Here is a 24,128-nt window from a genome sequence, read left to right on the forward strand (position 1 = left end):
GTTTTTCAAGGTTGTTTGAAATAAGAGATGATTAGAAATGACAGGTTGGAGAACTGGAGGGAAGGTCTGCATTTAAAACTAATTGGAGAATGTGATTTATAACTGTTAATTAGAAGGGGAATTGTGCTTTGATACTATGTGTTTAGGGGAGGGGAATTCAGATTTTGGCTTCAATTGTGTAAGTGCCGATGCCATACTCCTCGAATGGAGATTCTTTAAGGTAAACAATGTTTCAAAGTCCTTTGAAGAGTTTCATCTGTCAGAACCATGACAGCGGGATTTTCTGTGGCATCACTTGCGGCGTGGTGTTGGTTCACGATAATGCTCGCCCACACAATGCTCGACACACCCGAGAACTTTTGAAGCAGTTACGTTGGGATGTTGTTGATCACCCAGACTTGGGTGATAACCCAGACTTGGCACCGAGCGATGACTACTGCAATACTCATTAAGACAACCTTGCTAAACTTTTGGGAGGGACTTGGCCTCCTGTTGCAAGTACAGGTAGTCCTCAACTTACAACGGTTCACTTAATCACCATTCAAAGTTACAACAGCACTGGCAAAAGTGAAAGGACCATTTTTCACACTTATGACTGTTGCGGCATCCCCAAGGTCACGGGATTGACATTCGGATGCTTGAACAATTGATTCACATTTATGACGGTTGCAGTGTCCCCGGGTCACGTGATCCCCTTTTGCAACCTTCTGACAAGCAAAGTCAATGGGAGAACCAGACTCGCTGAACAACTGTGTTAGTAATTTTAACCACTGCAGTGATTGACTTAACAAATGTGGCAAGAAAAATCATGAAACGGGACAAAATACAACCAATTTCTCACTTGGCCACATAAATGTTGGGCTCCATTGAGGTCGTAAATTGAGGATCACCGGCTTATGCATTTGCATTTGTTTACTTACTTGAGTGAAGTGAGCAGACTCTCTCTTGGTATCTTTCTGTTTGCTTGTCACCCACCCACCCTTTTGGTGAAAAAGGAAGTGGTTGTGTTTGGTCAGCACAAGCAAAATGGATCAGCTTCTTGCAGCAAGTTGCATTCCTCGCCACTCCGTCGAATTAGCTTCAGGCTTTGCAACCGGCGGCAGCTCCGGCAGTTCCACCTCCATGCCGAAAATGCCCAGTCATTATTTCAGAGAAATTCAATGGGACTCTGACCACGGTTTCCTGGATTTTTATTATTTTTTTTGCCTAGTGCAAACGTTACACAAATCTGATGACTTTTCAACAGGTTGGATTTCTACAAGTAGTCCTTAGCTTATGACCACTAGGGTGCCCTAAATTTGGGTCCTAAGTCATTGTGATCACTAACTGGCGCACTCTTGTGGCTGCCTCGCTCAATGACCGCTATCACGATCTTGCCTGGTTGTGGTCACCGAGAAACTGCACAGGGGTGCTTTCAGCCCATTCACAGGCCTTCCCCTCTCCTCTGTGCACAGAAGGGAACTGGTCCACTGGGAAGCTCCGATCCCCAAAACATAAACCTCCAGAAGTGGTGAATGCTCCAACACTGGAAGTTTTTAAGAAGAGACTGGACAGCCATTTGTATGAAATGGTATAGGGTTTCCTGCCCGAGCAGGGGGTTGGACTAGATGACCTCCAAGGTCCCTTCCAACATATTATTATTATTATTATTATTATTATTATTATTATTATTATTATTATTATTATTATTATTATTATTATTAATTTATTATTATTATTTCTCTTCACCAGGAGTAGGCCATCTTGGCTCTTTTGTGACTCGTGGACTTCAACTCCCAGAATTCCTGAGCCAGCCATGCTGAGGGGAAAGGGAGAGGTTTCCAAGTGGAGCCATGCTGGCTCAGGAATTCTGGGAGTTGAAGTCCACGAGTCATAAAAGAGCGAAGGTGGCCTACCCCTGTCTTGACCGACACAACGGGCCCCTTCCCCTCTCTGTGTACTACTAGCCTTTCTAACTTTCAGAGGTATTAGATTTGCTTGCTTTTGCACTACAGCGCTAGTGAATGTGATTCTCCTGAATGGTTAAAAACCCTGGGGTGGGGGTGGGGGTAAAACTATCATTCAGAAAGATTGTGTTTGCTCGTTTTCTGGTTGGAAAGTTAGGAAAAAGATGTTTCTGGAGGGCAGAAAGTCTGGAAAAAGTCAGAGTGACAGCAGAAGCAATGCTTTGCATGATTTTTTTTAAAAAAAGGAACTTCTAGGCTTCGGAGCGATTTTGACAAGAACAGTAGCTGTTGCAATGTTTCCGACTGGGAAAAACCTTTCTACCGTTAAGAAATAGCTAGTCATGCCAGCCACATGACCACGGAGACGTCCTTGGACAAGCGCTGGCTCTTTGGCTTTGAAACGGAGATGAGCACCGGCCCCTAGAGTTGGAAATGACTAGCACGCATGTGCGGGGGAACCTTTACCTTTATTTAAGTTTTTTAATTAATTTAATTAATATTACATTTACATATTTGAAAAGCAATGTGGCGGCTGAGTACAATAATTCCATTACATTTAAATATCATCAATACAAATCTCAAAATACTACAACTAATTTCCCTCTCTTTCCCCTGAATATAGACTGTCTCATATCCAAACCTATACAACTCTTACTCTATCAATCAATTAAAAAAAACCCTAGCATTCATCAACAATCTTCAGTTTATGCATATCTTAATTAATTTAGCATTCCATCTTTTAGGCAGTCAGTAACCTAATACATTTTTCTTAATTTTAATTTTCCATTAATATTTTAAATTTAACGTTTAACGTTTAATCACCGCCCTGAGTCCTTCGGGAGAAGGGCGGTATAAAAATTTAATAAAACTAAAACTAAACTAATCACCCTACAGACAAGAACACTGGAGGTTTTTAAGAAGAGACTGGACAGCCATTTGCCTGAAATGGTATAAGGTTTCCTGTCTGAGCAGGGGGTTGGACTAGATGACCTCCAAGGTCCCTTCCAACTTTATTATTATTATTATTATTATTATTATTATTATTATTATTATTATTATTATTATTATTATTATTATTATTAATTTCCACAGGTCACCAGCGGTTGGAAGGTTCCCCCTAGTGCAGGGGTAGGCAACCTTGGTTCTTTTATGACTTGTGGACTTCAACTCCCAGAATTCCTGAGCCAGCCATGCTGAGGGAAAAGAGAGAGGTTTCCAAGCTGAGCTATGCTGGCTTAGGAATTCTGGGAGTTGAAGTCCTTGAATCATAAAAGAGCCAAGGTTGCCTACCCCTGCCCTAGTGGTCTCAGCCTTCTTCATCGGTAGAAATACAGGGCCACGAAAGGGAGGCAGAAGCTCTCTCCTTTCCCCCCACAGGCACGGCCTAATTTCCACTCTGAACATGCTCAGAGGAAGGCTGACCACGGTAGAAGATGGTTCAAGCTCTGAAAAAAAAACCCCACTGGCTCTTCCTCACACTTTACTCACCGCAGGAAATGTAAAAGCATCATCATCATCATCAATTCAGGGCTTTTTTCCCTCATAGAACGCTCAGAACGGAGTTCCGGCACCTTTTTTGGATAGAACCTTGTAGGATAGGCAAGGCGGGTTGTATGACATGCGTGAGTTCCTTTTGCTTTTACAAAAAAAGCACTAATCATCATCATCATCATCATCATCATCAATTCCATAGGAAGACGCGTCTTTGCCTTGAAGATGTCCCAAGAACAGGGGAGGCAACCTTGGCTCTTTTATGACTGGTGGACTTCAACTCCCAGAATTCCTGAGCCAGCCATGCTGGGGGGGGGGGGAAAGAGAGGTTTCCAAGCTGAGCCATGCTGGCTCAGGAATTCTGGGAGTTGAAGTCCGCCAGTCATAAAAGAGCCAAGGTTGCCTACCCCCTGCCCAAGAGCCTTTGAGCGTTTTTCATCCCAAGCGAAGATCACCTGGGGTTCCTGACCTTCACCTGATCCTTGACTGCGTGGGGCTGGGCGCAGTCTGAAAGGGATAACTGTCGGACTCTTTTTGACACCACCACCCCCCCTCCCCCGCAAATCCGCCCCTCCCCCACGACGAGGAATTCCTGGAACGGGATATTCTTGAACGCCTGACTCAAGATGCAACTTTCGCTTCCCTTTTCCATCACTTCCCTCGCCAAGTTTTCTCCGGTTGTCTGCCCTAGCAACCGTAGACGTCACGGGAGCGTTGCTTTTTCTTACTGGCTGAGCTTAGCCAATCGCCGGCTAAGCTCTGGATTGTCCGCGCTATAGGATCGCCCCGAGCGCCTCTTTCCTTTGCCCGCGATTGCAGGAGAGCGGAGCGCAAGGTTGAGGATGATGGGCAGGATGGCTCTGCGCTCTGCGCCCCGCTGGCTCCTGTTGTTGTTGTTGTTGTTGGAGGTGGTCGCTCTACGGCAGATGTGCCTCTGTGAGTTAAGGGGTTCAACCCCTTTTTCTGCTGGTCGTGGGAATCCATGGACGGAAGGTCTGTCTGTCTCCCTCCCTCCCTCCCTCCCTCTTTGCTGCCTTTCTCTCCCACTGCCCATCACCCCGAGCCATTCTAGGAGCAGGACAAGGTGGCACCTCCAGATGCCAGTCTCTCCTTTTTGCTGGAGAGGATCAAGCAGAAGCCAGACACATCTTACTTAGGGTAGTGATGGCAAACCTGTCAGAATCCATTTATATCATATTCATAAATGGAATGTTTCCACCTGTACACCGCCCTGAGTCCTTCGGGAGAAGGGCGGTATAGAAATTAAATTATTATTATTATTATTATTATTATTATTATTATTATTATTATTATTATTATTATTATTATTATTATTATTATTATTATTATTATTATTATTATTATTATTATTATTATTATTATTATTCCATGGATTCTGCCATCTCCCGAAGAGAAGAGAATGGATGTGTATTGAACCGGTATTAGGCATTTCAAAGGAAAGGAGAAGCCTTTTGAACTGGGGAAACAAAAGGGGGGGCTAGCATCTGGCTTGTGTCACGGAAGAGAGCAATAAACATGAAAGGTCCTAAGTTCCTTTTTCCCACGAGAGGGATGATACGAGATAAAGGATGGGGGACTGACCAAATGGGGTTAAGGGGGGTTAAACCGGGAACTCTTTATAAGGGTTTACTTCGTGGAATAATATTAAGTCCTGTCTCGTATTCCTACAACCAAGCATGTCATAGTACAGATTCTTTTTGGAATAGATTTGACTCCAAGAATTTTGTCTTCCTAAGACGTGGTTTGGGGTGGGTCCTGACAAAAGTGCCCCAACTGCAACCCAAAACCCACTTATGTATCGTCGGGGGCCATTGGGTGTGTGTGGCCTATTGGGTGGCCGTGGCCCGTTGGGTGGGCATGGCTGCGGTGGTAACGGCAGACTGGGTGGGACTCAACAGTTCAATCAATCAATTCCAACTTTGTGAGATCTTTTTTTTTCCCCATGAGAAGTTAAAATTGATTGATTGAACCTTTTTTTTTTGGCACACGGCGGCGGAGGCCTAAAGCGAAAAGATTTTATAAAATCCAGCTGAAGGCCTAGGACTGGGGCGACGGCGTGCCTGCCCACAGAGAGGGCTCTGTGTGCCACCTGCGGCACGCGTGCCATAGTTTCGCCACCACCGTCTTAAGGGGGAAGAAAAAGCCTTTGTTTTCAGTCCCTACCCTGAGTAGAGGGTCGACTAGAGTACCTCCATGGCTCTTTTCATCTTGTGGATGCTGTGACTCTGTGTGTTTGTGTGTGTGTGTGTGTGTGTGTGTGATTTGCAAAGTGCCGCTGAAAAGAGAGTAGGGTCAGCACCGGAGGAGGACAACTTCACGAGCATATTTCGCGGAAAGTGAAGAAAGTGTTCAGGACGCAGAGTGAATCTGGTGCATTGCAAGTACCTCTGAATGACAGCATGAATGTCCTAATTGGGCTCCTGATATGAAGCAATCTAATCAATCAAAATAGGGCTGGAAGGGACCTTGGAGGTCTTGTAGTCCAACCCTCTGCTCAGGCAGCAGACACTATAATCAGCATAGACCATCCTGTAATCAGCAGAGAGATTTTCTGTGGATTGAGGATGAGCCCCACTGGGTCCTGGGTTCAAAGCCCATTCCTGATCAGATGCCTGAACTCTGGGATGGGAGGGGGAGGGGCTGCCTGGCTTCATTGCTGCTGCCTTCCCTCTCCCTTTGGCTGCCCACATCACCCCAGCAAGGGGTTTGAGTTTCTCCAAAGGGTCCCATGGCCTCTGCTCACATTCGTATGCCTCCTTCCCCTTCTCGCTCCTCTGTTTTATAAAATCTCTCCTCAAATCTTTATTAACAACCCACATTGGCCCCCTGTGAGGTGAGGATTTCGTTTTAATTTTTTCCCCTCATGAAACTGGGGGAACTAGGTGGCATTTTTTGCTTCTTTTGATCTTCTGGTGGTGAAGTGGTTAGAATGCAGCACTGCGGGCTCCTTTTGCTGATTGCCAGCTGCCTGCAATTTGGCAAACAAAAATCATTACCAAATGCCAACATGGGTTTGTCAGAAACAAATCATACCAGAGAAATCATATTGCATTCTTTGAACAGGTGACAAAATTAGCGGACCAGAGGAATGCTGTGGATATAATTTACTTGGACTTTAGTAAGGCATTTGATAAAGTAGATCACAACCTACTACTTGATAAGATAGAAAAATGTGGGTTAGACAGCATCACCACCAGATGGATTCGTAGCTGGCTGACAGGCCGTACTCAGCGTGTGGTCCTCAATGGAACTGCATCTACATGGAGGGAAGTGTGTAGTGGGGTGCCCCAGGGCTCTGTTCTGGGCCCAGTGCTCTTCAACATCTTCATCAACGATTTGGACGAGGGGATAGATGGGGAACTCATCAAATTTGCAGACGACACCAAGCTGGCAGGAATAGCCAACACTCCAGAAGACAAGCTTAAGATACAGGAGGATCTGGACAGACTTGAACATTGGGCTCTATCTAACAAAGTGAAATTCAATGGTGAAAAAAGTAAGGTTCTACATTTAGGCAAGAAAAACCAAATGCACGGGTATAGTAGATGATACCTTGCTCAATAGTAGTAACTGTGAGAGGGATCTCAGGGTCCTAGTGGACGATGTAAAAAGATGTTGAGAAAGAGTATAGAGAAGAGCAGCAAAGATGATCAGGGGACTGGAGGCTAAAGCATATAAGGAACGGTTGCTGGAATTGGGTATGTCCACGGAGACGTCCTTGGACAAGCGCTGGCTCTTCGGCTTTGAAACGGAGATGAGCCCCTAGAGTCGGAAACGACTAGCACACATGTGCGGGGGAACCTTTACCTTTAGTTTAATGAAGAGAAGGACGAGGGGGGACATGATAGCAGCCTTCCAATATCTCAGGGGTTGTCCCAAAGAAGAGGGAGTCAAGCTATTCTCCAAAGCACCTGAAGGCAGGACAAGAAGCCATGGATGGAAACTAACCAAAGAGAGAAGCAATCTAGAACTAAGGAGAATTTCCCTGACAGTTAGAACAATTAATCGGTGGAACAATCTGCCTCCAGAAGCTGTGAATGCTCCAACACTGGAAGTTTTTAAGAAGCGACTGGACAGCCATTTGTCTGAAATGGTATAGGGTTTCCTGCATGAGAAGGGGGTTGGACTAGATGACCTCCAAGGTCCCCTCCAACTTTTTATTATTATTATTATTATTATTATTATTATTATTATTATTATTATTATTATTATTATTATTATTATTTAAAACTTTTATTCATAAAACATGAAACTCAGTCAACTGAACACTCAAATTGACTGGCATCACCATTATTATTATTATTATTATTATTATTATTATTATTATTATTATTATTATTATTATTATTATTATTATTATTATTATTATTATTGCTCCAGGCTCATGGTTGACTCAGCCATCCATCCTTCCGAGGTTGGTAAAATGAGGACCCAGATTGTTGGGGGGGCAACGTGCATATGCTGTAAACTGCTCAGAGAGGGCTGTTACACACTATGAATCATTATATAAGGGTAAAGGTTCCCCCGCACATGTGTGCTAGTCGTTTCCAACTATAGGGGCGGTGCTCATCTCCGTTTCAAAGCCAAAGAGCCAGCGCTTGTCCGAGGACGTCTCCGTGGTCATGTGGCCGGCATGACTAGACGCCAAAGGCGCACGGAACGCTGTTACCTTCCCACCGTAGTGGTCCCTATTGTTCTACTTGCATTTTTACATGCTTTCGAACTGCTAGGTTAGCAGAAGCTGGGACGAGTAACAGGCACTCACACTGCTACGCGGCACTCGGGATTCGACCCGCCGAACTGCCGATCTTCTGATCGACAAGCTCAGCGTCCTAACCCACTGAGCCACCACGTCCCTTATGAATCGTTATATAAGTCTGTGCTATTGCTATGGTTTGCTCTTCTGAGGGTGGAATTCCTCTTTTCCCTGTGGGTGACTGCAGCCTCCTTAGGGCAGTCTGTATGAGGCCTTGCTGGAGGACGGAAGAGCACAATTGAGGGGGGCGGGTAGATTTGGGGGTTTCCTGTTCTCCCTTTGATCCTGCTTTGATCCCGCTTTCTCTTCCCTTTTCTGCCTCTCCCTCCCTCTTTCCACCCTCTGCCTCCTCTTCCTCTTCCATCATCTATTCCTTCATTTTCCCCTTTCTCCTCTCTCCCCCTCCCCCCCCCCGCAGGTCTCTTTCTCTTCCTTCCAGATCTGATGCCCCATAGCTTCAGAGTCCTCCAGCTGAAGCCCCCTAACTCTGCCCCTCTGGGTCCTTTTTCAGGCTCCTTCTCACATTCCTTCAAGATTATCTGCTTCACCATTTTGGAGCCCAGTCAGGAGCTGCCCCATTTTGTTATTCTGGGGTATATGGGTGGTCAGACGTTTGCTCGCTACGACAGCGACAGCAGGAAGATTCAGCCCCGAGTCTCCTGGATGGAGAAGATGAGGACGAATATTCCTCAATACTGGCAGGCTCTGACCGGTTTAGCTCATAACAGTGAGAATTACTTCAGAAGTTACCTGGAGAATCTGAGGACTCGCTACAATCAGAGGGAAGGTGAGCGATGGGTCGGGTGGCTCCTCCTGCCCCATAATTCCCCACCGATAGCAGGAGAGGGGAAGAAAGTGGGTCCCTTCCAGGTTAAAGGCTGATTTCCTAACTTTTTTTAAAAAAAGGTTATTTTGAAAATACGTTTATTGCTTTAAAAATTATTGTCGTTATTGTTGTTATTTTACCCTTGCCCCCAAACCCAAAGTTTTCTGTGGACGCTATCATTATTAAAGGTGGATGGGTGACCAAAAATGCAATAAACAAACAAACAAATAAATAAATACATGTTAAAGTTTTTTTAAAAAAGAAGCAGTATAGCCCAGGAGTGATAGAAAACGAGCTAAAGAGGAAGAAACAGACTGAGCTCGGCCTTGGTGGACGGAACGGGACATTTAGGCCCCACCATTGGCCGTGCCCGGTTTGCCGTTGGAGGACCTCCTGCAGTGAGGGAGGAAGGGAGTGACAGGTTTCCCCCCCCCACCCCAGTGCTTCCTAAGAAGCTCCTGTTTCCACACCAGACAAATGAGGGATCAAATTCACCTTGATCCCCCTGATGCGGCTTCAAATCAGACTGAACTCCTGCGCTGATCTCTTGGTGGGGCTCCCTTCAGAAGGGAATTCTGACACACACACCCCTTTTGCTCTCTCTGAGATCAAAGACTCACTTTCAAAGAATCTTATTTAGGGGACGGTTGCAAGCAAATAGGTGGTGGTGCGGCCCCTCTGCCCTCTCCCCACTTCTGGCCATTACTGAGCCTCCAGAAAGCGGGTTTTGGGGCTCTGTGAATCCGAGACAACAACAATGGTGCTGCTTCTCCTTTTGGCCAGAAGGAGCCTTTGGAGGAGGGAGAAGATGGAGGAAAATGGGAAGGGGGGAATGTCTGTGATCTGGGGTCAGGGTGAATGGAGAGGCTCAATCTCTCTCCAGTAGCTTCATGGGGATAGATGCTTTTCTTTCATTTTCCAGTTGTCATTCGTCCCTTTTCTTGCTGGCTCCCTCCTGAGTCAAAGTCCCTGCAAGAATGGGGATATCTGTCTCTCCTGAGGATGCCTCAAACCATTATCTTGTCCCCCTTTCAGGCCTTCACATCCTACAGGGCATGGCAAGCTGTGATCTCCAAGGAGATGGGAGCAAAGAAGGGTTTTTGCAGTTAACTGATGGTTGGGAGATCAGAGACACCTACCGCATGCATAGGTACGACTTAGAGAACTGCATGAAGTTGCTAGAGAAGTGCCTGTCATACGGGAAGGAGGCGCTGCTGAGGAGAGGTGAGTATCTGGGTCCAGGCTGGACTTTCCTCCTTTATGACCAGATATCTTGGATAGGTTTGGCCCCTTTGGATCCCTTATCTAGAGTTGGATGCAGGCCGTGATTCAGTGGACTAGGAAATGCAGCCATTATGTGGATCAGACAGCAAAAGCACTTGGAAGTGTCCTGTTCACTGCCCACAATGAGGCAACAGGACTACTTGGGGCTATTCAGTGAAAAAAGTAAGGTTCTACATTTAGGCAGGAAAAATCAAATGCACAGGTATACAGTAGTATAGGTGGTACCTTGCTCGATAGTAGTAACTGTGAGAGGGATCTTGGAGTCCTAGTGGACAATCACTTCAATATGACCCAGCAGTGTGCTGCAGCTGCCAAAAAAGCCAACACAGTGCTAGGCTGCATTAACAGAGGGATAGAATCAAGATCAAGTGAAGTACTAATACCACTTTACAATGCCTTGGTAAGGCCACACCTGGAATACTGCATCCAGTTTTGGTCACCACGATGTAAAAAAGATGTCGAGACTCTAGAAAGGGTACAGAGAAGAGCAACAAAGATGATTGGGGGACTGGAGGCTAAAACATATCGGGAACGGTTGCTGGAATTGGGTATGTGTAGTTTAGTGAAGAGAAGGGTGAGGGGTGACATGATAGCAGTGTTCCAATATCTCAGGGGCTGCCACAAAGAAGAGGGAGTCAAGCTATTCTCCAAAGCACCTGAAAGCAGGACAAGAAGCAATGGATGGAAACTAGTCAAGGAGAGAAGCAACCTAGAACTAAGGAGAAACTTCCTGACAGTTAGAACAATTAACCAGTGGAACAACCTGCCTCCAGAGGTGGTGAATGCTCCAACACTGGAGGTTTCTAAGAAGAGACTGGACAGCCATTTGCCTGAAATGGTATAGGGTTTCCTGCCTGAGCAGGGGGTTGGACTAGATGACCTCCAAGGTCCCTTCCAACTTATTATTAAAAGGGTTTAGGGCAGACATGTCAAACTCATGACGTCACGTGACATCGCGCAACATATCGGAGTTTTTTTGCCATTGCTGGCAATGGGGGGGTGGGCGTGGCTTCCCGATGACGCGTCCGGCCCGCTGGCCGGCAGTTTGACACCCCTGGCTTAGGGCTTAGAGAGAGCTGTAAAGCACTGAGAAGTCTAAGTGCTATTCCGCAATGGGGTTGTCATAGGAGTAAAGGCACACTCTATTCGGCTTACCAAAAATAGAAGCGACAGAAGCCATAACTTGCTGCCTCTCTGGAATCTGGTAGGCTGGGTAGATAAATCTGGGACAAGTGGTTCCTCAAATAATCTGGTGCCCTGCCATGAATTGCAAACTCTCTGAGCCACTTGCTTTGATTCCCACTTTCCTCCTCTTTGAAATTGTAGTTGTGTCCCTTGGAAAGAGGCCTAGAGCAGTCAAAGATCTGAGGGAGCAGAAGAGAACCCCAAAGTAGGGAGAAACTTTTTTGAAAGGGAACTCTAAAGTCTAATATCTGTCCCCTAAGGGGAGTAGCCCAAGATCAGTCAGAGTTCAAAGCAGTCACGGTGGAATTTCCTTGGACCCTCAATTTGCTGCCAGAGGTTCTTCAGACTGAGTCCCTGAGAAGGACTCAGAATCAGGAGTCCTTGTGGTTGATCATTTTCCAGATTTGGAGCATTTCCCCAAACTCTTTGAGATGCTGTAGTTATAAAGATGATTAGGGGACTGGAGGCTAAAACATATAAGGAACGGTTGCTGGAATTGGGTATGTCTAGTTTAATGAAGAGAAGGACCAGGGGGTGACATGATAGCAGTCTTCCAATATCTCAGGGGTTGCCCCAAAGAAGAGGGAGTCAAGCTATTCTCCAAAGCGCCCGAAGGCAGGACAAGAAGCAACAGATGGAAACTAATCAAGGAGAGAAGCAACCTAGAACTAAGGAGAAACTTCCTGACAGTGAGAACAACTAACCAGTGGAACAGCCTGCCTCCAGAAGCTGTGAATGCTCCAACATTGGAAGTTTGTAAGAAGAGACTGGCCAGCCATTTGTCTGAAATGGTATAGGGTTTCCTGCCTGAGCAGGGGGTTGGATTAGATGACCTCCAAGGTCCCTTCCAACTTTACTATTATGGTTATGGTTATGGTTATGGTTGTTGTTGTTGTTGTTGTTGTTGTTGTTGTTGTTGTTGTTATTATTATTATTATTATTATTATTATTATTATTATTATTATTATTATTATTATTATTATTATTATTATTTGTTAAATCCTTAGTTAAAACCAAGTAGTGGGAGAATTTTCTGCCCCTTCAAATTTTCATCCACCTTCCAGGTTCTGGAGGGGCACAGAGTTAATTCTGATGATGTCGTTTCTGCAGAGCCTCCAGTGGTGACGGTGAGCAGGAAGACAAAGGAGATGGAGGATGGGATGGAGACGCATGTCTGTCAGGTCCACGGCTTCTACCCCCAGGAGATCAATGCCTCCTGGACGAGGGACAGAGAGGTCTGGCTGCAGGACACCCTCCGTGGCTCCGTGGCCCCCAACGCGGATGGGACTTTCCACTATTGGCTCAGCATCCGGATCGATCCCAAAGAGAGGGGCCGCTATCGGTGCCATGTGGAGCATGATGGCCTGCAGGAGCCTCTGGACGTGGCCATGAAGGGTGAGAGGCTGCAGGGAGTGAAAGGCTGGGGTCTCTTTCAGGCTTGAGGATTGTGGGAAAGAAATCGGAGCCCAGCTGTATATAAATGTGAAGTTGAATTCTAATTGATTGGTTTTTCCCATGTAGTTTGTTGGTGGACCTGCAGGGAACAATCCATAGAATTGGGTTCAGGTGATTTAAAGGAAGCAACAAATCCCATCACAACAGGTGATCAATCCTGATGAAATGCCCTTAGGTCCTCTCTTACCCTCTGTCCTTCCTTTGTTTCCTGCCTCCCGCAAAGGAGCAGCAGTTATGCTGAGCACCCGAAAGAGATTTTCTTTGGTTAGAATTCCTGAAGTACAAAAATCAGGAGGAGTCTGCTAACCTTTTTCTGAATGCCAAATTTTTGATCGGCGGCTGATTTCATGAAATGCATTAAAAAAAATAAACTAAAGGGCTACCACTCTGATTTTTTTGCCATCAGAGACTGAAATGGTTTTCCTCTTGTAAAGAACAAATTGCTGCTGAGGGAGGTTTGCGTTGTAGTGACACGGCTGAAGGATTGTGGGGCTCTGCACCCCACGGCTGGTTTCGTCCTGCCAGGGGACCCTAAATGGGTCTAAAGTCGCCCCAGAGGGGCAATGAAGAAGGAGGGGACCCCATCAATCACGGAAATATAGCAGTTGATCCAGTTGATCTGGGGAAAGCCCTCCAAACCAGCAGGAGAAAGGCTAGCTGCACTTCTGTTGTGCTGTTACATCAGCCATAAAGTATTATGCAGTGCATATTGTGCTGCCACCATGTGGTTGTTTGGGAATTACAACATTTATGTTAATTTTGTTCAGTCAACCCCTCCCATTTGTGACATACTTCCTCCTTCTTCTTAACCTCGAATGTTCTATCACTTCCTGACACCATTACATGTGGCCTCCTCTACATGGTAGGACCATTACTGTCTTTGACCTTGAAATACCGTCCATTTCATCATTCTACTACATCTTGTTTGCTGTAATCTTCTCTGCATGCAAATAAAGGTCCTCGTGGATGATAAAAAGGTAATTTCATGAGTTCTGCTATCTGGCAAAGGCTGTCAGCAGTGATAGTATCCACTTATACAGGCCAGGCACAGGGGTCTCAGCAAGGGGATACATCATTAAACAACAGTCGGAGTCAGAATATCTGTGAATAGCCCAAGCTACTGACAACCAAAGCAAAAAAGCCCCAAGTAGAACAGATTGTGAACGTATTTGGAATTGGGTGAGAATATCAATCTTTTCTATTTTACAACTGGATTGCCTGGAAAAGACCCCTAAAAAGCAAAAAAAACCCCAAAACCTCCAAAAGTGAGAAGGAAAGGGATTGCAGCTCCACCCTTTCATAGACGGAAGCGGTGTTTTAATTTTTATGGGGGCCAGAAATACATTGAAATGGAACTAATATAAAGATATAGTTGGGACAAACCTGAAAACTGAAGAAATTATTAAGACTTTCTCTTTGAAAGAGTAATAATAATAATAATAATAATAATAATAATAATAATAATAATAATAATGATAATAATAATGATAATAATAATGATAATAATAATAATAATAATAATAATAATAATAATAATAATAATAATAATAATAATAATAATAAGTTGGAAGGGACCTTGGAGGTCATCTAGTCCAACCCCCTGCTAAGGCAGGAAACCCTATACCATTTCAGACAAATGGCTGTCCAGTCTCTTCTTAAAAACTTCCAGTGTTGGAGCATTCACCACTATTGGAGGCAGGTTGTTCCACTGATTAATTGTTCTAACTGTCAGGAAATTTCTCCTTAGTTCTAGGTTGCTTCTCTCCTTGACTAGTTTCCATCCATTGCTTCTTGTCCTGCTTTCAGGTGCTTTGGAGAATAGCTTGGCTCCCTCTTCTTTGTGGCAGCCCCTGAGTATTGGGATGAAATTACAAGAAAATAATTTTCTGTTTTAAAAGTTGGAAAATTAATACTTAATGATATCTAGTGGTGGATCACAGTATAGCGGCCTAACTGAGAAACTAGCAAGACACCCAGAAACAGATAACTATTTGTTCCTTTGATGCCCAGTGACTCTTAGTTTAATAGAGTACAGCTGGGATCAGAGGAAAATATATCGGGCTATCTACCACAGAGTGAGAACTACAACTGTTATAAAAACTGCTGAGCTTTGATTTTTAAGCTTATGAACTATTTGAAGAGAAAGAAAAACCTTAACTTTTGGCTACTTTTGTAGTGGGAGATTCTTGGACTATTCTTAGGTGATTGACTATTTTGAACTGCAAATTTTGGCTGATTGATAATTGTTGGACCTCTGAGCAGTAGAACCGTTATAAAATATTGCTTTTAGTGGTGGATCAACAATTGGGAACACATTGGATTATAAAGGCCATACATAAAGACTATAAGAACTATACAAGACTTTGCTGTATGGACCTTAAGATTGGTTGTATTAGATAAGGCTAACACTCGGGGATTATGGTATTTTTGATAGAAAATCTGGAGGGGGGAGATAAAATGGATGTTGCATATCTAACTAAAAGTGGTAGGAAACTACACCCAATATTCTTATCTAAAGACCCCAGCCCAGTATATCAGGGATCTGTGGGAGTGACACCTCAAGACAAGGTAAACACCTTCCAGGAAGAAATGCATACTATGCTGCAATTAATTCAAAAGACAATTCTTTCACATAAAGAAGACACATGAAGAAACCATGATGAGATTAAAAACAATTTAGATAACATAAATGAGCAAATTTCTAATTTAAGCTTACAATTTAAAAACTCCCAGGAAATGAGGACAAAGAATGAATAAACATGTCAGAAAACAGACTATAAACCAAAGATGGAGGCTACAAACAAAGGGACTTACAGTCTGGTACAAGCAAAGAAAAATCTGCAAGATTTTGTTATAATACCAGAAATAGAAAAGGCACCTTATCTTTCAGGACTTCAAAATATATTTGAGGACAAGAAAGAAGATCTGATAAAATGGATTATAGAGTCGTCAGGAGAATCACTAGAGTTTGGAAGACAAAAAATGAAAAGAGGAGGGAGAAGGAAAGTGGGAGCTGTTTAATGAATATAAATGGGTGAAATTCCCCCTCAAAAACACTCCACCTAAATTGTCTGTCCCATTCCAAACAAGGTCCACAAAAATACAGGAAAAATTCCTTGGTGATTTGAATACACTGACTTGGAAAGTGGCTTGGCAAAGGAAGAAGGCTAGAGTTAGACTTAAGAGAACAGATGATTTGACCTACCGGATGGGGTATTACTTCACCAAACATTTATTTGAATATAATTAAAAGAATAGATAACTTTTGGATACACATGGATTTTATAGTAAGAGAGATGTGATTTATAATTAGAATAGCACTTTTTTATGATATGGGAAATGTAAAAATATTGGGATGGCTTACATGAGTTAAATGTTTGGACACTTAAATGCAGGGCTTTTTTTTGTCATAGAACACACCGGAATAGAGTTCTGGCACCTTTTTTCAATGGATTTTCCAGAGTTGCCTTGAACAAAATCCTAGTCTTTTAGATACACTAAAAATTGAAGGGTTTTTTTTCAACTACAAAGGTAAACCTTGTAGGGTAGGCAAGGCGGGTTGTATGATGTGTGTGAATTCCAGGACTTTTTTTTTTTTTTACAAAAAAAGCACTGCTTAAATGTAACTAACTTTGAGAAAATCATAATTGACAAGAATATTTTGAATACTGATGGGAAACTAAATTTAAATAAGAGATTGAAAAACAGGTTCTGCATTGATTCAATAGGAACACAATTCCAAATACAATTGAAATATAAGCTGGTTAGAAAAGATGTTATATACTGATATTATTGTTATTTGTAAAAACATGTCTATATCTAATTTTGTATGTATTTCAAGGAAGTGTATTACTATCGAACATGTCAACTATGGAATTATAGAAATTAATTACTATTAATCATTGTTAAATATGTGAACCCAGACAACACTTTGTTTACTAAGCCACAAAGATAGTTATTGTAAAAAAAATCAATTACACACACACACACACACACACACACCAAATTGCTGCTCTAAGAAAGAAATGTACACATTATTTTATACAGTGCTTTTTTTGTAAAAGAAAAAGATGCTGGAACTCATACATGTCATACAACCTGTCTTGCCTACCCTACAAGGTTCCATCCAAAAAAGGTGCCGGAACTCCGTTCTGAGCGTTCTATGAGAAAAAAAGCCCTGATTTTATATACATATTCACAGATATTCACCACTATTGCAAACATTAATTTATGATCAGGGATTTATTGAAACAACAGTTAGCAAGGTGTCTTCATGTTACCATTAGAGGGACATGAAGAGGAGCCCCTCAAACTTTTTAATTTGAGGAATTCCCAGTCCTTTGGGTGCATTAAGTCTCTCCACTAATTGAGATTATTGTTTGGGGTTCTCCTTCAATTATCTGCTCTTTCTCCCAATTCAGTTCCAGAATCCAACCTGGGGCTCATCCTTGGCTGCGTTGTGGCTGGTCTTGTCCTTGTGTGTGGGATTGTTGGGACTTGGATATTCTTCAGTAAGTATCCTCTTTTGGGTGATTGAAATAAGATGGAAAAAATCCTCCTGAGTCTCTCCCTTTGGGATGCCTCTTCTGGGCTTCACTCTCCCATGTTTTCCCAGCGCTCTTGAGGTGCTTCTGAGATCTGGGCTTTTGGGGGGTGGGGACTTCAGCCTTGACTCAGCTTTAAGTCTACAAGGTAGCCAAGTGGATGATTTCTGATTTTAAATGTTAACCCCAGTTCAGAGCTGGGATCAGAGGTTGCATCAGTTTTCTGTGTATGTGTGCCCAAATACAAAAGCAGCTCCTGAAGCTGCAGATTTGTGGAATAGAATAGAATAGAATAGAATAGAATAGAATAGAATAGAATAGAATAGAATAGAATAGAATAGAATAGAATAGAATAGAATAGAATAGAATAGAATAGAATAGAATAGAATAGAATAGCAGAGTTGGAAGGGACCTTTATGTTTTAGCCTCAAGGCCCCTGATCATCTTTGTTGCTCTTCCCTGCACTCTTTCTAGACATCTCTCTAGCATCTTCTTTACATCATGGTGACCAAAACTGTCTTTCTCCCAAGAACTAGAGCCTTGGTGGAGCAGTGGGCTAATGCCTCCTTAAGTAACACCAGCTGCCTGCAATTATTGCAGGTTCGCATCCCACCAGGCTCAAGGTTGACTCAGCCTTCCATCCTTCCGAGGTAGGTAAAATGAGGACCCAGATTGTTGGGGGCAATTAAGCTGACTTTGTAATAATGCCGCTTGGGGGGTGTATGAAAGCCCTAATAAGCAGGCATATACATAGAATGAAGGCTACTGCTAAGCTTGTAAGCCACCCTGAGTCTTCGGAGAAGGGCGGGATATAAATGGAATTAAAATAAATAAATAAAATAAACTAAGCTAAGAAAGGAGGACCCCCCCTTTTCATTGCAGCCAGATTGTTATAGGGAATGGAGACCCCAAGGAGGAACATCTGACTGGATGATCTGTCTGACTAAGAAGGTGCTCTGTTTTCTAAGAATACATAAAGGAAAGCCTTGGACATAACATGGTCAGGAAGCTCCATAAAAGTAGTGTTGAAAGAAAAATCAGGTCCAGTCCCAACTCGGGAATAAAATGGAGGCCGCTTAAGAAAAAAAAAGTTTATTGGTGAGCAGAACCAACAACAGCATGCAGTTCTGAGACAGCTGACAAATTGATTTGAAGAGCACAACGATTTTTACACAGTTTTCTAACTTTTTTGTAATTTGGAGGCTTGCTTTGTGTGCCTTTGTTATTAGATTTGTTTAGCTTGTGTAGCAAAGACTAGCAATGGGTCTAAAATACTGGCTTCCTTGGGTTTGAATCCTGTCAAACAAATGTAATTAATTTTACTCCCTTATCTTTAGTCTGTCTGTTGCCTCCATTGAGCTCTTTTTGTGAAACAGGCTCGATTCAACATTTCCGCTTTTTGCAGGAACCAGGAGTTTTATGAGTGAAACATTGTTTCTGTATTTTTTTTACCTGCGCTTTATTCTTGTGATTTGGGGGGGCATAGTAAAAAGGATTGGGGGCGAGTGCATTCTTACCACAGTAGTGATCAAAAAGAGGCATTTTGAAAAAAGGAGCTTTGGTGGATCTCTTCTTGGTCTGCCACCATAAGGCTCTTTAAGTATGAACTTATTGGAAAAAGAAACTTTGCAGCCATGTTTACCCCCAGGTCAGTGGTGGGATTCAAATATGTGAACAACCAGTTCTCTGTGTGGATGCCGCTTCTGGAAGTCCGTTCTGGGCCTGGGCAACAAAAAATTAGCTACCGAACTGGTGCGAACTGGCTGAATCCCACCACTGCCTCAGGTCAACTGTGCCCTCTGGCTGAAGAATTGCTGCAGTTTTGTTCTTTGTGGAGATATATAAAGGTAAAGGTTCCCCCGCACACGTGTGCTAGTCGTTTCTGACTCTAGGGGCCGGTGCTCATCTCCGTTTCAAAGCCGAAGAGCCAGCGCTTGTCCGACGACGTCTCCGTGGTCATGTGGCCGGCATGACTGGACACCAAAGGCGCACGGAACGCTGTTACCTTCCCACCGTAGTGTTGTTCTACTTGCATTTTTACGTGCTTTCGAACTGCTAGGTTGGCAGAAGCTGGGACGAGTAACGGGCGCTCACTATGTTACGCGGAGATATATAAATGATAATAATTCTTTCCTATGTCCCTCAAACATAACTTTGGATATGTTTCTGTGTTTTAGTTTATAAGTGAGGGAAGGAAGGAGGAGGCTAGACTCAGAAAGAGCTGAGATTTTCCATCTATTCCCCTTTACCCAAGAGACTGACCTCCCAATTTTCTTTCTTTTTCTTTTCCCAGGAAATCACAGCTCAGGCCAGGGTACAATGGAGGAAGCTGCTTCTCTATGAACAATTCTGCCTCTTACAGGAGTGCTTGGGAGATGGAGGAATGACAAGGAATTAATGTTTTTTAAAGGGCCTCCTAATACACCTCATGGTGTCTGATTCTGGTGAAACCAGGGTTTCTTTGGAAAGACCTGGAAGAAAGGATTAAATATAGGTAGTCCTCAACTGATGACTGTTTACTGAATGATGGTCTGGAATTACAATGACCTCAGAAAGGGTCATACAGGTCCAGCACTAATTTGCCACCACTCTGTGGCCTCATGATCATGATCTGGATGCTTGCAGCCTACTTGCATTTACGATCAGTTGCCAATTGCCCCGCGATCCTATGATCACCATTTGCAAACATACTGCTGCCTTCCCCACAGAAGCACTGGGGAACCTGGCAGGAAAGGTTGCAAGCGGCTACCACCTGCCAGGAGGACTCCTTCTCATCTCTGAGAGCCGAATGAGAGCTGCAAGCCAAGGAGAGTTGAACTCCTTCCGATCTGAGCTCCAATCCTGCAACCTGTGGGAGGAATTCCCTTCCATGCACGGAGGGGAGCTGAACTGGGGAGGCAGCTCTTTGTCCATTTAACCAGCGGTGAGACTGCTTAACGATTACAACTGGGAGTGCCAGGATTTCAATTGTTAAGCAAAGCGGTCACATGAGTGTCTCAGTTAATGAGTGCTTCACTGACTGATATTTTGGTCCCAATTGTGGTCATGAGTCAAGGACTGTATTCAGTGGGGTGGGATTAAACCGGTTCACACCGGTTCGGGAGGACCGGTAACTAAATTAACCTTTATTTGGGGAACCGGCTGGCTTCTGGAAGTCCAGTCTAGGCCTCAGGAGGCCTCCCAGGCCTAGAACGGCCCACCAGAAGTGCATGGATACCACTTCCGGAAGTCCGTTCTAGGCATCGGAGGCCTGGAGGAGGCCTCCCAGGCCTAGAACGGCCCAGGCCTGCATCACATAATAGAACTGGTTATTCAGGTATTTGAATCCCACCACTGACTATATTTAAACCCATTAAGAATGGAGTTTTAATTGATATTGTCACCCCTATTATGATAGTTCTCTACATGCATGAATATCTTAAATATGGATGGGACAATTGTGTTTTTTTCTACTGTTTACTGATAGGACAAGTTGTGCAAGAACAACATTTATTATTATACATCAGCATATGAATAGTGTAGGATTGGAGAAGTGGGTCCACGTTAAAAGGGGGCATTGGTAGAATTACAATTTCTTTTCTGTTTCTCTTGACTAAAGTCTCCATTTCCCTTCCAGTTTTAATACTTTTGGGTTGGGTTGGGAAGGGGGGGAGGGGGTGGGGAGGGTTTGTTAAAGATAAAATGTATTGAAAAACTTTTCAATAAAAAAAAAGACTCAGGCCTCGGAATCAAAAGAAGTTTTAATTTGCGCGCAAAAGGTTCAGAACAAAAAGCAATGTCAATGTCTGAACACCTTTTCATGGAAAAGCAAGTACATATATAGTCTCCGCAAGTAGCAAAACACGGAAATGTAACTTATGAGCTCTGATTGGTTACGTGGGTTCTAGGCCCCCTTCCAGCTCATCCCTAGCCCGCCTTTGCGATGCTAAATTATAGCTAAATATCTTGCAACCTTGTCTCTAGCAAAGGTCACAGGTGTTTTGCTAAGCGTCTAAGTTTCCGGCACCATCTTTGTGGTTACCTACAAGTGAGATGTATGTGGTTAGCTGTAACTGAACTCTGTGCTGGCCTATGAGATGTGACCAACAGTTGAACTTGTGGTTTGGCATCTTCCACTTCCTTGTTCTTCTTCCAACTAATACACGCATTTTCTCTATGCCTTACTTTTATGTCCAACCTCACTTTTATGTCATGCAGCATTTTTATGTATTCTTTGTATCTTTCTTTATGGCCTGCCTCAAGTCTGTCTGTGAAAAATTGTTGGAGGGGGTTAGAAGAAGACAAAATTTCCACGAAAAGGGAGCTACATTTCCTCTTCTCTGAAAATGAGGGGCTAGGCCAGGGGTAGGCAACCTCGGCTCTTTTATGACTCATGGACTTCAACTCCCAGAATTCCTGAGCCAGCATGGCTCAGGAATTCTGGGAGTTGAAGTCCATGAGTCATAAAAGAGCCGAGGTTGCCTACTCCTGGGCTAGGCCCTGTACATTTGCCAATATTAATATATGATACTTACGTCCTGCTGATTCAGGTGGCACAAAAGTGCTGGGAAAATTAAGATCCTAGCAAGGTGTGTTTCTCAGCCTTGGCAACTTATTGATCTGAAATTCAGAACTTCAGAATAACAGAGTTGAAAGATACCTTTGGACATCTTCAAGTCGAGGGGTGTCAAACTGCCGGCCCGCGGGCTGGAGCGTCACGGAGAAACCGCGCCCATCCCATTTTCAGCAATGGGGAAAAGTTCCGATATGTCGCGCATGACGTCGCCAGTTTGACATGCCTGTTCTAGTCCAACCCTCTGCTCAAGCAGAAGACCCTATATCAGGGGTGTCAAACTCAATTTCATTGAGGGCCGCATCAGCATTGCAGTTACCCTCAGGGGGCCGGGTGGGTGTGGCCAGGGTGGGAGTGGCCTACTGGGTGGGCATGGCTAGAGTGCGTATGGCCTACTGGGTGGGCGTGGCCAGCTCTACATCGTTCGCATCAAGGGTGCCTATGGGGGCCTGGGCAGGAGTGGGACAGATCTGAGGGTCTCTGGCAGAAGGAGGGTCTCTGGGCCAGGGCCAAGGCAGTGGGGGCCGTTCCCTCACTGTTTCCAGGATGGCTTCGCGGGCCACATGAAACCACTTCGCAGGCCAGATCCGGTCCCCGGGCCTTGTGTTTGACATGTCTGCCCTATATCATTCCAGACAAGTGGTTATCCAATCTTTTCTCTCTCTCTTTTTTTTTTTTTAAAAAAACATATTTTAGAGTTTTTAAAAATGTGGACTTCAAGTCCCCAGAATTCCCCAGCTGAATAGGCTGAAAATAACACAACTGATTTTATGCTTTCACACAAGCACACTCCACGAATTGCCTGTTAGAGAATTGTGCAGCCAATGTCCAAATGGAGTCAGAGATGCTGACATGAACTTGTCGTTTTATATAAATATATTTTACAACTATACACGCAGCAAACAAGATAAGTCAGGAAAGCAACACAGCAGGAACATCATGAGGTAAATTACAGAGCACACACAGCACACAGAGACAAAAAAAGTGTGTGGGGGGGAATAAGGAACCTTCCCCTTTGCACTCAAGGCAACAAATCACAGCTCAGATTGCCTCATGCAGTGGCTAGCTCTCTTTAACCCATTAGCTATAACTGCGTGTTCTTAACTCATTGTCCAACCCTTAACTGCTCCAGCAATTAAATATCTTAACCGAGACATTTTAATTTTGTTCCAGCTAGAACTTGGGAGTCCTCCAAGTGCACTAGACTTCAACTCCCATCATCCCCTGTTACCAGGACCCCTAGCCTATCCTCCACATCCAGAGGCTGCTCTCTGCAGCCAATTGGCCTGCTGGGAAAAAAACGATTGCAAATAAAGCAGCTCTGAGAACAACAGGCAGAGGAAGTTGATTTGGCATTAATGAGATGGTCTTTTAGGGCAAAGCTTTTCAACCAGTGGTACGGGTACCACCTGTGGTACATTGGCACCTGGCAGGTGGTACCCGACCATCCTAGAAAAGTGGTAGCGGGGGAGGAGAATGAGCTGAACCGGTGGCAGCACCGCACAAGCCTGACCGAGAGACGGCTGGAGTTGCAGGGCTGTCAGGGCTCAGCGGAAGCGCCAGGATCAGCGCCAGGATCCAGATGGAGCTTGGGGCTAATCCCGGAGCTTCTGCTGAGCCCAGAAGAAGCGCGATCAGCTGGAATGTTGCAGCATTTCCAGGGTCTTGTGATTTACATTCAGATGCTTGGCAACTGATTCATATTTATGACGGTCACAGTGTCCCAGGGTCACGTGAAGTGACCAAAACCTGCTGCAACCACCCAGCAGAGGGGGGGAGGAATAAAAACCAAACACCTCCCACCCCCACTGCCAATCCTCAACAGAAATGCTCACCACAATGAAAACCTCGGACAGGAGGAAGAGCGCCACTGGGCAGGCAGGCAGGTGTCTTGTTACAGTGCCATTGTAACTTCTGAACAGTCACTAAACGAACTGTTGTAAGTCGAGGACTTACATTTTTTCCTTTCTTTTTTTTTTGGTCATCAAGTTTCTGACACCTTGCTAGGCGACTGGTGGTACTCGGATGTTGCCATATCCTAAAAGTGGTACAATGGGGTGAAAAAGTT

General features: G+C 44.2%; 1 protein-coding gene across 2 annotated transcripts; it reads left to right on the top strand.

Annotated features, from left to right (window-relative positions):
- Positions 1-4,344: 4,344 nt before the first annotated feature.
- On the top strand, positions 4,345-21,132 carry LOC308661242 (class I histocompatibility antigen, F10 alpha chain-like). Of its 2 annotated transcripts, XM_081316155.1 has the most exons (6): positions 4,345-4,430; positions 8,726-9,001; positions 10,076-10,264; positions 12,620-12,904; positions 17,386-17,475; positions 19,802-21,132. In XM_081316155.1, the coding sequence occupies exons 1-6, from the start codon at positions 4,364-4,366 to the stop codon at positions 19,849-19,851; spliced, it is 957 nt and encodes a 318-aa protein (XP_081172281.1). In that variant the 5' UTR covers positions 4,345-4,363; the 3' UTR covers positions 19,852-21,132. The 2 variants fall into 2 exon arrangements, with proteins under 2 accessions (XP_081172281.1, XP_081172282.1); XM_081316156.1 differs by lacking the exons at positions 17,386-17,475; positions 19,802-21,132 and adding an exon at positions 13,031-13,187.
- Positions 21,133-24,128: the final 2,996 nt, after the last annotated feature.

This window comes from Vipera berus (genome assembly GCF_964194415.1).
Source record: "Vipera berus genome assembly, chromosome: 2".
Lineage (NCBI taxonomy): Eukaryota > Metazoa > Chordata > Lepidosauria > Squamata > Viperidae > Vipera > Vipera berus.

Excerpts from the sequence above, each read along its gene's own strand:
- LOC308661242 (XM_081316155.1), top strand. The coding sequence starts at position 4,364 with ATGTGCCTCTGTGAGTTAAGGGGTTCAACCCCTTTTTCTGCTGGTCGT. Across the intron at positions 9,002-10,075 it reads TCGCTACAATCAGAGGGAAG|GCCTTCACATCCTACAGGGC; the intron begins GTGAGCGATGGG and ends TCCCCCTTTCAG. Across the intron at positions 10,265-12,619 it reads GGAGGCGCTGCTGAGGAGAG|AGCCTCCAGTGGTGACGGTG; the intron begins GTGAGTATCTGG and ends TCGTTTCTGCAG.